The following is a 12,770-nucleotide window of genomic DNA, read 5'->3' as shown; positions in this document are numbered from 1 at the left end:
ACTATAATACTCGAGAATACATTCTTCAATTTTAGGGCTAAGTCTTTTTCAAGTCATAGATAAGTCATTTTTTCATCACAAATATCTTCAACTATTTTATGGTAAATCCATAAAATTTTTTGCTGAGTTTTTTTTTGTGAATTCTTTATTTTGCCACTAGGGGTGCTGTAGATTTAACATAATCACTTTATCATGGGTATATGTTATTTCTCTATCTATATAAGATGCTATTTTAAATTAAAAGACTTAAAAGGATTTTACCAATCATCATGTCTATATATATTCTAAATTCTTACAAACAAATGTGGAAATATTATTCACATTTCAAGAATCAACAAAGGATTTTCTTTTATTTCCCAAAATAAGACTATTTTACAAAACTCCAACTAAAAAATAAGTTCACTACTATATATTTGTGCATGCTCTGAGTTACATTTCAAGTCAAATGATTGCCCAAACCAAGTTCAATGAAACAAGTATTTACAAGTAAACAAATAACAACATTACAGTTCAATAAAACTGATTTCGTATTTTGGAAACAGTATTAAATTTAACAAAATTTTAAATAATATCCAGTTATTAACAAATAACATCATCATTCTGAATTTTTGAAAGGAAAAAACAATTCTTCGAAACCCATCTGCTATGAACATTAGATTAAATACACATACTATAAGTAGAAAAAATAAATTGAGAACATTTGTTTTTAATTAGAAAAGGAACTACTATAATTTTGACAGATTTTCAAATTAAGATAGGTTGATGAGAAAATACATTAAATATCCTAACAATGTCAAACTTAACTCAAAAAACAAGTGAACTTATTTAAATATGAATTATTTTTATACATCTGGATATAAAATAATAATCTCAGATAAAATAAAAGTTTAAATTTAGAGAGTACCAATTATTATGATCATTCAAATTCAATACATATAGAAATAGAAAATTTGTTTCAAAAATGTATCAAGCATAATAGCAAACCAAGATTATTTAAGTAAATATTTGAATCTTAACATAAATACAATAATTAATATTTAAATCAAAAATGTCAGTTTAAAGTGTGTGCATTACAAATGAAATATGTATAGCTCTTTTTTTTTTTTTTTTCATAATTATTCAGAAGAAAAGAAATTTATTTATTTTGATTAACACACAAATCTATGTGGTATCAATAACAGATGAAATGGTTAAAAACTGAAGCAGGTAGTTTATAAAACACAAACGGTTAAATAAAATGAATTTCAAGTATCAATCTAAAAATCCAAAATATAGATACTTTTTTTCCCCATAAAAATTTAATGCTAAATATATTTTTACATACATTTAATTTTTAATGCAAATTATTAATCAATATGGAAAATGTAGAATATACTAAAACTATGAATGAAATTATGATTTCTGATTGATTTACCTGTTCTTTTCTCTATTTCAAACATTCCAGATTTGGTATTGCCATCTGAGAAACCAAATATGACATTATCACCATCTATGTCACTTGCCACAACAGTAGTCACCAATGTATTAGGGCCAGCGTTTTCATCTACACTTGGGGTGTAGACATCTTGGCTAAATTTGGGAGCTTCATCATTTCTGTTCTCTGTATACACACGAACTGTGGCAGTACCAGTAAGGGGTGGTTCACCTTTGTCAACAGCCCGAACCGTGAGTTCATAAGTATTAACAATATCAGCATCCAGCCGTTTGTTAGAAAAGATAACACCACGGGAATCAATGGTGAAGTCATCCTTGTCCAGAGAGTACACAATTTCAGCATTTTTTCCAGAATCGGCATCAGTTGCCGATACTAAAAGAAAATCATAATTAACTTATGGAGGCAGATTTTGAAGAGGGAAAACTGAAGGAAAATATAATTATGAAGGCAATGTGTCTAAAAAATGCATCTCTAAATATTAAATATTTTTATCTCTAAATATATCTTATTATATCTTTTTAAAAATTATGCTTTTAAATGAAAGGAGATATTTTCATTAGAACCAAACTCTAAATGAAACAGCGTTATAATTTAAAAAAATTTAACATACAAATAAATTATAGGAAATACAACAGTAGCAAAAAATATACTTTTTTTTTTTTTTTTTTTTTTTTTTTTGTACTTTGGGATAAATATTACTTGGGAGCATTTATGATTCATCAATACAAAAATCGATTAAACAGGATTGTAATAGAGTATTCTTGTCTATTTAAAAATTTTGTTAAAAGAAAAAAATCTTATGTCTAATGCTTTTGCTTTGACAGCAAATGTAGATAAAGAAAACATGCATCAACTTTTAGAATTTGTTTTATATTAAAATACAGCTAAATATTGATTATTAATTAACATACTTTTTAATTCATTACGAGACCATTCTTTGAAATATAATTTCTTTTCTCCCCCCCCCCTCCTAATCCTTTCAGATAATTTTTGAAAAGGATTAACAATGATGCCACACAATGTTTTAATATTCAGCAGATCTGTAATACTCAGTCCAACATCTATGTTGTGAGCTGTTTTTGATAAATCAATAGAAAGTATTGGTGTGAAACTAAGGACTTCTCCTTGGTGCTAAATGATTTTAAAATGCTTCAAGTACTTCATCATACACTTCACTGGGAGTTTTGGGTGTGATTAAAGCCACAAAACTGCAGCTGTACAAAAAAAGTGTGAATTTGACATATAAAAGTAAAAAAGTGTAAAAAGGTGTTTAAAAAAATTGTTTTAGGAATAAATACCTAACATAGTGTATATAACAAAAATGTATTAATCAAGTCATCAGTTATAAAAATTGCAATACAAATACCTGTATTATTACATAAACCAGTGTACCATATTTATTCATATGTATACAATATTGCAAATACTGGAAAACAATTTAAATTTATTAAATTTATAACTTCAACAAATATGTATTCATTTTATTTTTGTTCTCAAAATTCCTGAGAGTTTTATCTAATATATGCAAATTAATTAGAACAAGCTCAATTTTCAATAAAATTCATGCTTTCATTGAGATTTTCTGCATGAAACCAGATTCGTCTGCATTTTGTTACAAAGAGAGGCTAGCCTTGACTAGTCTAAATTAGCATAATAAGCTTATCACATGTAGAGCCTTTTTTTAATATACATTAATCTTTCAAATTATATAATGTATAAATTTATTACCAGACAGATTTGAGAAGATAATTTAATACTTTGTTACCTTGTAAAATGGAAGTTCCAATAGGTACATCTTCAGGTACACCATAAGCTTGATAATCAGGAACTTCGAATCTTGGAGGATTGTCATTGACATCTGTTACATCAATTGTTAACTAAGAATAAAATTTAGGATAGAATTAAAACTTTGCATGTAAAGCAAAAATAAATTACTTACTTAAAATAAAAGATATTGCTATAAAATTACATATAAGTAAATAATAATAATAATAATAATGGACAGTAGTTAGAATTGCAGCTGATTTTAGTTTCTTAGTATAAACAGAAGTCCGACTTTGAAGAGTAGGCTTGAATCTATAATGTTTCTACTTTGACCAGGTACGTCTGAATAATACACATTAACAATTTCACATGCATGCATAAATTTTAAGAATTATCAAAAAGTATGCAAGTTAAAATAAACAGGGTTCCAACTCAAATCTGGAAATAATATTCCCTGTGTTTTCCCTGCATGTATATGTTATAAAAGAGGAAAAACACAAATACCATTCATGTGCTAGTTATAATGAAATAACAAGACTCCATAGTTTTAATGAGAGGAAAAAGCAAAATTTATCAATAAATGTGTGTTTAAATAAGATGTAGTTCTTAAAATAGTAAAATTTTTGGTCGTGTCCATATATTTTTCATATATATAAAACACTTTGCCAAAAGTCTCATGCTCCCTCCACCCCCAGTTTCAGTAGCTCCTTTAGTAATTAAGCAATATGTAGTCACTATTCCAATATCAGTATCCCCCCCCCCTCAGTTTCAGGATTTTAAGATCATCAAGCTCTATGAAAAATAAGTGTCTAACAGTTTTGCTTCTTCAACCATTTCTTTTGACAATGTTTTTTAGTAACTTTTTTAAGATTTTCATATAAGAAAGGAAACATCAGTTCAGATGTCTGCTTTTTTAAAGATATGACTGAAAAATATTAGCAATGTAACAGAAACTAATTTTAATCAGAATCAATTTATTCCAACAAATATTTTTAATATTATCACTCGTAATAGATCTGGAAAAGTTTTTTTGTATTAAAATCTATAAATTTCTTTATGTTGTCAAAAACCTTTAGAGCATTTTCACATACACTGTTATTTTCTACCCAAGTTAAAAAACAAAACTTCACAAAAATTTTAAAAAACAGCAATTTCCAGTAAATTTGCACGTTTAGCAGGATTATCTTTAAATATTCTATGCATAACTTTAAGAATAACATCTGCTTCCCATCCAGTTAATTTATGATCATACTGAAACATTCCGTAAATTATGTGCAATTCGTAAGTATCTAGACCTAAAATTTTACAATCATTTTCAAATAAAAGTACTTCTTTGACATGTTTTAAAATTTTATAATTTATATTTGGACCATCCACACTTATTTGTAAAAGGAACTGTATGTCCAAACTTGGTATAATTTTTTTTTTTTTTTTTTCAAATTCTCAAACATAAAACAGTAATATGCCTTAAAAACATAGAATTCCAATAACTTGTGGAGATCTTTATAGCTTGCTTCACACTAATATCTTACAATAAGATTCATTTGGTATTTTTGGGAAATGCAGTTCAAACCTTCGTCAAAGTATAGAGAGGATAACACTATTACTGCAAAAAAATAAGAAGACACATTTTAAAACAGATATATCTTCACACATTTTCTTTCTTTAATATGTATTTTTATTCTGAAACTATTTGTCTTTAGTTAGGTTCATAATTAAAGATTGGTCATGTTTATAGTTAATTAAATATTTTATGTGTAACATGCCATGTGTAAATGCCATGATTCTTTCAAGAACATATTTTTCAAGCATCAAAGCCATATTATTTTAAGCTTCATTTACTGTGTATGTGAATCATTCGAATATGATCCAATTCCATGATATCATAGTACTATCACCAATGTAACTAGATGAATAATTCTCTTCAGATGCAGAAATTTCACTAATTTCTCATTATTATACATAACCAACATTAAATATTATCAGAACAGCAAAAGGATTTAGATTTTAATTCAACAATGAAATCTCAAGTTGAAAATGTTAAAAAAATTTTAAAATTTCTAAATTCAGAAAAATTTGCAAGACAATTAAATTGGCATCGCTAAAAACAATTTTTAAATTTTAAAACTGTAACAATTACTTTTATAAAATTATATTTTCAGAATTATAGCAGACAAATGTCAAAATATTGCTAGATTTTTAATAAATTCGAACTTCTGTTTTTTATTTTCATAAGCCTGCATCAAATTTAATACAGATCTGTCTTATAAAGCCCTAATATACATGCACACTTATTTATTTTATTAATATTAGTGATTTCTTCTAATACTAATACAGTAACTAATCAAGTCAACTTTCATTACCTGAAAGTTTTTTTTACCCCATTAAAAAATATTTTAAAAGGTTTAAAATGTTTCTTGTTATTCCCAGACCAATAACAACTATGAGAATCACCTCGACAGAAGTTTGAAATCCACCAGAATCTTCTACAGCAGTAATTTGGAGAGAATACTTCTTTGGCTGACGAAGATCTTCATAATCCAGATCTTTAGCTAACTTCACTATACCATCAGTTGGCCCTATTATAAATGTTCCAGCACCTTGGCCTTTTGTTCCCAAAATGTAACGTATCTGACGATTAGCAAAAGACATGGCCTTGACCTGAATTATTCTGAAATAAAAAGTTTTAATTCAGGAACAAATTTTAAATTATTTAATCAGTAAAAAAAGATTCTTTTAAATATCACTTAATATGCCATGGTAGGAACAATCACAATTTTCCAATGGGAAGAAGAGAGAAAGGCTTTTATCCCCAATGAAACAAAAATAATGAATATTTCTAATATTTTCTACTCCGGTATGAATTAGCCTAATAATAATTAGATTTTTTCCTTAATTATTAAAAAAATGAAAGAAAATTGTAGGCGAAATTATGAAATATAAGAAATGAATAAACCATTGCAATTTTGGATTTCAGGTTCTAATTTCAGAAAAAGAGATGACTGTTACAAACAGGGGAGAAAAAAAAACTGAATAATATTTCAAGGAAAAAACTTCAATTTTGCATTTTGCAAAACCTTCATAATTCTGGTTATAATGTTCCCAATTTCTTTAGCATTATATACTGAAACTAAAGCATTATATAAACAAATTAAATGATTGGAGATTTAGGATATTAATAAAATAAAATAGGAAGAACACTGAATCATTACTTACAAACACAACTCAGCAATAATAGTTATAAACTGAAAACAGAAATTAACAAATCAGAAATAGTTCTGAATAGGCAGAAAACAAAATCATAATGAATCCACCTAATTAAAATCATTTCAATAGAAATTATAATCAAATTTAATAAACTTTCCAAAAAATCAAATGAATTAAGGCTGATAGAGATAATATATTTTTAAATATATTATGAAGAGGGACTATTATCTCCACATTTTACATTATAATCGTTTTTCTTCTTAATACATTCATAATACCAAAAACAAATACGATGTTCTTAATACCAAAAACAAATAAAATGAATAACTTGAAGCATTATTTTCTTTTCCAAATTTTACAAAATTAGTATTTGCTTGGTTTACTATAATAATTTTGCTCAAAATGTTTCAAAGAGGAAAAGGTAAGTACTCAGAATCTTTTTTCTTGTTTTCAGATATTGTAGCAGAGTATGACTGCATATAAAACTGTGGTGGTCTTTTCCCTCCAATAATGGACAGTCTTTCTTCGCCAGTTGACTGCTCCTTCCCCGTCACTTTCATGCCGTTCAGATCTTCTGCTTTCACATAAATAACATACTCTTGGTCTAGATTGAAAGGCTCATTTCCAACAGTCCTCACTTCTCCAGAAATTTCATCAACTTCAAAACGACCTCCAGCTATAAAGAAAAGATTTAATCAATATTTATTTAAAGATGTTGTATAAAATTAGAGCCCCCGGTATCCAAAACTATGAACAAAATAAATTTGAGTTTGTTCAATACAATCAGAGACAAATCTGATTTGAAATAAAAACAATAACCGATTTTGTAAGGATAAATAATAGATGGAAAAAAAAAAAAAGGGAAAATTGGGCCATATATAACAGGAAAATTCAATTCATTTCTAACAATTTCAGATAATTGATTCAAATGTCATGCAGGCATTTAAATGATATACTGCTGTATGATTTTACAAGCAAACAATTGTTAACCAATAATTTAAGTGAAACAAGATTCATTTTTAATATTATTGTTTGCAGCAATGGATTACAGAAGAAACTAACATTTATTAAAAATAGAAACATCTGAATTTCCAGCTAAGCTCATCAATAAACTTTAAAAAACTTTGTTAAGAGAAAATGCTTGCAAGACATGCACAAAATTTTAATACATTTTACAAAATCAACATTATCTTATGCCATTAATTGTAAAACCTATTACATGCAATATGCTACAAATTCTGATTTCCTAATAATGGTCGCATTAGATTTATAACAATTTAACGGATTCATTGAAAAAAATTAAGAATGGGATATTTAAAAATTCTGCAAACATTCATTCAAACAAATGAATACCAAATGTATACATATGAATGGGGAGAGGGTTGATTATGATCATATTACTATGATCTGAAAGCACAATTTATGTGTTTTATACAGTATAATGCAAAGCACATGTAATGAAACAAACTAAAGAATAACAATGCTGCAATGCAGCATTAAAAAATAATGTAAAATATGAAATTTGCCATCCTGTAAACTAATCTTTAATCTCTCGACTTTGTCTGGTCCTCCAATGTGCAATCACTAATTTTCATTCACTAATTTTTGTTAACTTGTAGTCTGAACTTCACATATAAAGTTCATGCCAGATTAATGTTAATGATCAAAACTAATCATTAAAATAAGATTGAAACAAATAATATTTTACTAACAAAATAAATGCATCGCCAAAATTAAAAAAAAAAAAAAAAAAATGCTGAATAGTAGGAAAGAAAGAAAGAACTTCCAACTGTCACGTGAGTTCAGAATATACTGAAAATTGTAGACCTCAGCCTATTTCATTTTTTATACTGGATAATAGAAAATACCAATACAATGTAAAGGTTATCTTCCCATAATTAAATTATTGTTCTCATTTAATTTTACTTCCATACATACAGGAAAAAATTCTTGAGTTGCAAGAGGCCAAAACAGAAATTGAGATTTCATGTCAGTAAGAATATTTTTAAACGTATACTTATCATTCATTTATTTATATCATACATGCATGTCTGCACACACACTGGAGAAGAAGGGGGGAAAAATGGGGGGGGGGGGGGGTGATCTTCTTTTCATCCAAAACAACCTATTAGAATCAGGTACTACCACCAGTGGCGATTTTCTGTACAGGCGGTGGAGGCGGTCACCTCATGCCTTGAGATCTATAAGAGCCTCAAAATTATTACGAACGAGTATCATAGTGCTGAGCCGATAGCAAATTTAACTGTTCACAGTCTCGCCTTTGGTCTGATTTACAGAATCGTTTCCTTTTACTTTTTCTTTAAAGAAAAATAAGTAAGGACATGGCTGAATAAAAAAACAACTAAATGAAATGTTCAGGCTTGGGAAATACTGATTGAAATAGTAAAAACAGATAAATAATTTCGAAAATTTATGTATTCAGAGTTTCTGAGTTATTTCTCGGATATAAATGTGACAAGTAAACTATATTATTAAATCAACAATCTATATATTTAAAATAATAAGGGAAAAAATTAATCAGTCCCCCAGCCTCAACTATTGGTTCGAATTCGCCAATTTCTGTTTCATATGAAAAGTCATGATCCCTAGATAAGTCATCAATAATGCTTGTCTCCTCTTACTACCTCCATTTCGAAAGTTATCGCAAAATAAAACTATAAAGCAGCCCACCGATTATGTCAGCTTCAACCTGATAAACCTAACCGATTAATGTCAGTTTTATTAGTCAAATAATTTTTTTGTTCGAATGCATGCATAGCTAATAAGTTAGTAGCTCTATGTTTATTGTGCAGGAATGCTTTAAAATATTTTTAATTTGTTATGGTAAAATACAGTTGACAAAAGTTAATTGACATGGCTAAATTATTGTTATGTGTATGATGGGTAACAGCTGTCACGGAAGGTGGCTATTATTAGAGTTTCTGTAGCTATTAGCATAAAAAGAATATTGATTCATCTTTTGTTTAACTGAAAGGGATTCATTCTGAGTAGTAATCATTTACATTAATAATGGAAATCTGATGCAAATTTCAAGCAACACTTTTCGCATGTGTAGAAGGGGGAGGAGTCGCCGATTATCGATGTGAATAAACATTAAAAGTAAATTCCAATAATCAATAATTCAAATCGTCAATACAATTGAAAGGCTGAAATAGGATTTGGAAGGGGAGAAAAACAACTATGCCTACTTCTGTCTCTGACTAAGTAATAATGAATATTGCTATCCAAGTCCGGATCCCGAGCTTGCAATTTAAATACTGAGGTGCCGGCCGGCGCATTCAGCTGCACCACTGCTTGCATCGGCATGGGGCGGTTGATGAAGTACGGGTTCTCATCGTTGGCATCCTGCACATGGATGATGATCCGCTGACGATCAGGTTCTGAAAAAATAAAAATTTCAATTTCATCACAGTTCACGATTACAAAATACAGATTCCGTTTGACAATGCTTTATAGATATTTTAAAATGCCCAACACTTTTACACACAATCGAAAATTTTCTAAAGGCAATAATGTTCTAAATATTTAGCTAAAAATTTGTGGACATATATATATAATGACATGCCTATCCAACAAATGCATGTAGTCCAAGTACATTTGAATGCCTGCAGCATATTACGTACATGCATAAATATATAATGTTGTATGCAGGTACTCGTACATAATAAAGATGTTGCGTACGTACTTGCGTGTGTGTGTGTGTGTGTGTGTGTGTGTGTGTGTGTGTGTGTGTGTGTGTGTGTGTGTGTGTGTGTGTGTGTGTGTGTGTGTGTGTGTGTGTGTGTGTTGGTTGTGGCGGCAGTGGTAGTGTCCACACAGGTCAGACCGTTAGATCTACAGCTACTAAATTTGGCGTATATACCTTGGAGGATAAGAAGGTGCGACTGAAAGTGGTTTTTTATTTTTAATTTTATTTATTTATTTTGCAATTTTAATTAGAATTTAGAAAAATTAGGCTATATTTTCCCGCGATAACATCCGAAAATATTACTGCGCAAAAATGTATTTTACACCGTTTTAAAACATAAAAAAAATTCTTTTTAACGATACCAATTTAATAATCATTGGAAATTTTGTTCAATTTTGACAATTTATCAAAAATATTTCTTGACATAATTTCTAACAATAAATTACATTGGTGCTCTGAAATTTAAACTGTTTCCTTTGCTTCATCAAATATTTAATTTGATTTTCTGCTGTTAAAAATTACAGATTCTGTTTAATATCTGTGTCAGTGCAGTTTACAAGACTGATAAAAGAGTTAAGTTACAATATTGAAAATTCAGAAGATATATAAACAGGATATTTACGTTTTTAATAGCCCTATGATATTATGGATTGTCTCCGTTAAAAAGATTCATGAACACAATTATTAGAGGTAAAGTTGTGCTTAATAATAATATAAATAAAATAACACGACTTTAACATCAATAATTTGCATGTAAAAATTCAAAGTATGTGTATATTGCAAACGTAAAATGAACATTTCTTACCCTAATTAGAAAAAAAAAATCCTTATATGCAATGTTAATGATTTTTTAATTAAAAAAACAGTATCAATAAAACTCTTCAGTCTGTACGATCTCATTGAAATATTAATCCTCACATACAAAATTTCAATAAATAAAATATCGTTTGTTTTTTTTAAAATCAAACCACAGCATGAGCATTACACTATTAAAGCGAGTTCACATTAAGTCAATATTGTATCACCAATATCACCAGTAAGCACACTCGCACGCATAAAAAATGGACAAAGTAAATAGAAAAAGTAAAAGCTGATCGTTCTTGAGACAACCGCTTTTTGACGATTCTATCTAACTAAGGGGTGAGAAGCGGAAGGATGTGACATTTCTGGAATTATTTGATTGTTAAATGAAAACATCTCCTCCTTTCATCTTTCCGCTCAAACCCTATTTTGTCAAATAAACTCATCCTAAAGTATGCGCAAAAAGACGAACAGTTTTAGAATCCGTTAACAAACAATACTTGTCCTGTCCTTTTCTTCGCCTTTCGAATGGAGGCATTCTTGCATGATTTTTTTCCTGCTCCAAAGATGGAAAACGACCGATGGATTTTAAAACCGATGAATGGTATTTAATTATGGTATTTGGCCGATGGATGGTACTTAATTTTAAACAATAGCACAATCACAATCCGAAGCAAATGATGAGAAACTTTCAGAAACGAAGATTTATTCGTCGCATTAGTATTAAAGTCTTGACTGATAATTTATAGAATCTTCTCGCTCCAAGAGAAATTTTGCCTTACGGGGAAAGAGCACTCAGTTGTCTATCTGATGAATGTTAATATTTAAAATAAATGCCGAAATATGCATCTGAGTTTTAGTGCAGAAGACAGTCAGTCGGCTCTACAGGTAATAAGAGTTGAAAGAATATTTAATTCTTTATGAAAGAAATTAATGGTCGCTTTCTTAGTTGCCAGGGGTACCACAGCCCCCGATAGACATAGATAGATGTCTATTGGGGGTTGCGGGGATACACGCATAACTTTTTAATGCGAATACTCTTGTTGTATAAACAAAACAACGATATACAAAAACTGTTTCGCTTTTGAAAATCAAAGACTTTTCATTTTTTATGTTCGATATAAAGACATTTTCGATTAATAAAAGTGCAATAATGGGGAGTTCCACATCTTTTTATTATTAAGAAATTGTATTGAAGACAAAAAGAACTGATAATTCAAAATGTTCATAAATCAGAGCATGCATGTAACACATTTGGAAAAACAAACATTTGGCACCAAACAACCAAAGGCAGCAAAATGTATCAAAACATTTCACACGATTGATGCATAAGACAGTCTCAACAAGGTCAGCCTCTCGTTGAAAACAAAGAAGAGAGCCGGCTGATGACCCCACAACAGCGTCTTCAGCAGCGGGTATCGAGAGAAAAAAAAGAAACCTGTTGTAGTATTTTACACGGTGGAAAATAAACGGCAGGGAACTTGAAAAGATGATCAGCGTGCTTAGTCTGCTGCAAAAGAAATTTCCCGGCCAATGAAAAAGCTGAATGGTATCGTATTCAGCCAATATATTAAATCGAAGTTTTAAACACGTAGTGAAATGCTATGTTTGAAATGACAGTGGTTTCATTTTGTGGAAAACTGTTTTTCGAAAACATCTTTTAGCTTTTCAAACACGTACAGAAACCAAAAATACATGCGGGGAAAAAAAAGTCGAGAAATGAAAGTTTCGAAGAAATGTCCATTAAGAGGAGGAAAATAATTTGAGTCTGCAAAGATTTCGCAATTACCCGAATTTATAAAATAGACAACATTTTCCTCTCGTATAGAGTAGCATGAATGTGGCTTCATTCAT

General features: G+C 29.2%; 1 protein-coding gene across 1 annotated transcript in view; it reads right to left on the bottom strand.

Annotated features, from left to right (window-relative positions):
- Positions 1-12,770, bottom strand: part of LOC129984704 (neural-cadherin-like) — a 287,446-nt gene that overhangs the window by 233,559 nt on the left and 41,117 nt on the right. Inside the window, exons 3-7 of the mRNA XM_056094645.1 lie at positions 9,616-9,807; positions 6,836-7,082; positions 5,654-5,870; positions 3,201-3,312; positions 1,415-1,807 (exon numbers count right to left, since the gene is read on the bottom strand). Coding sequence (XP_055950620.1) covers positions 1,415-1,807; positions 3,201-3,312; positions 5,654-5,870; positions 6,836-7,082; positions 9,616-9,807 — 1,161 coding nt within the window. The remainder of the gene's footprint in view (positions 1-1,414; positions 1,808-3,200; positions 3,313-5,653; positions 5,871-6,835; positions 7,083-9,615; positions 9,808-12,770) is intronic.

This window comes from Argiope bruennichi, chromosome 9, assembly GCF_947563725.1.
Source record: "Argiope bruennichi chromosome 9, qqArgBrue1.1, whole genome shotgun sequence".
Classification (NCBI taxonomy): domain Eukaryota; kingdom Metazoa; phylum Arthropoda; class Arachnida; order Araneae; family Araneidae; genus Argiope; species Argiope bruennichi.
This window is presented reverse-complemented; position numbering and strand designations above follow the sequence as displayed.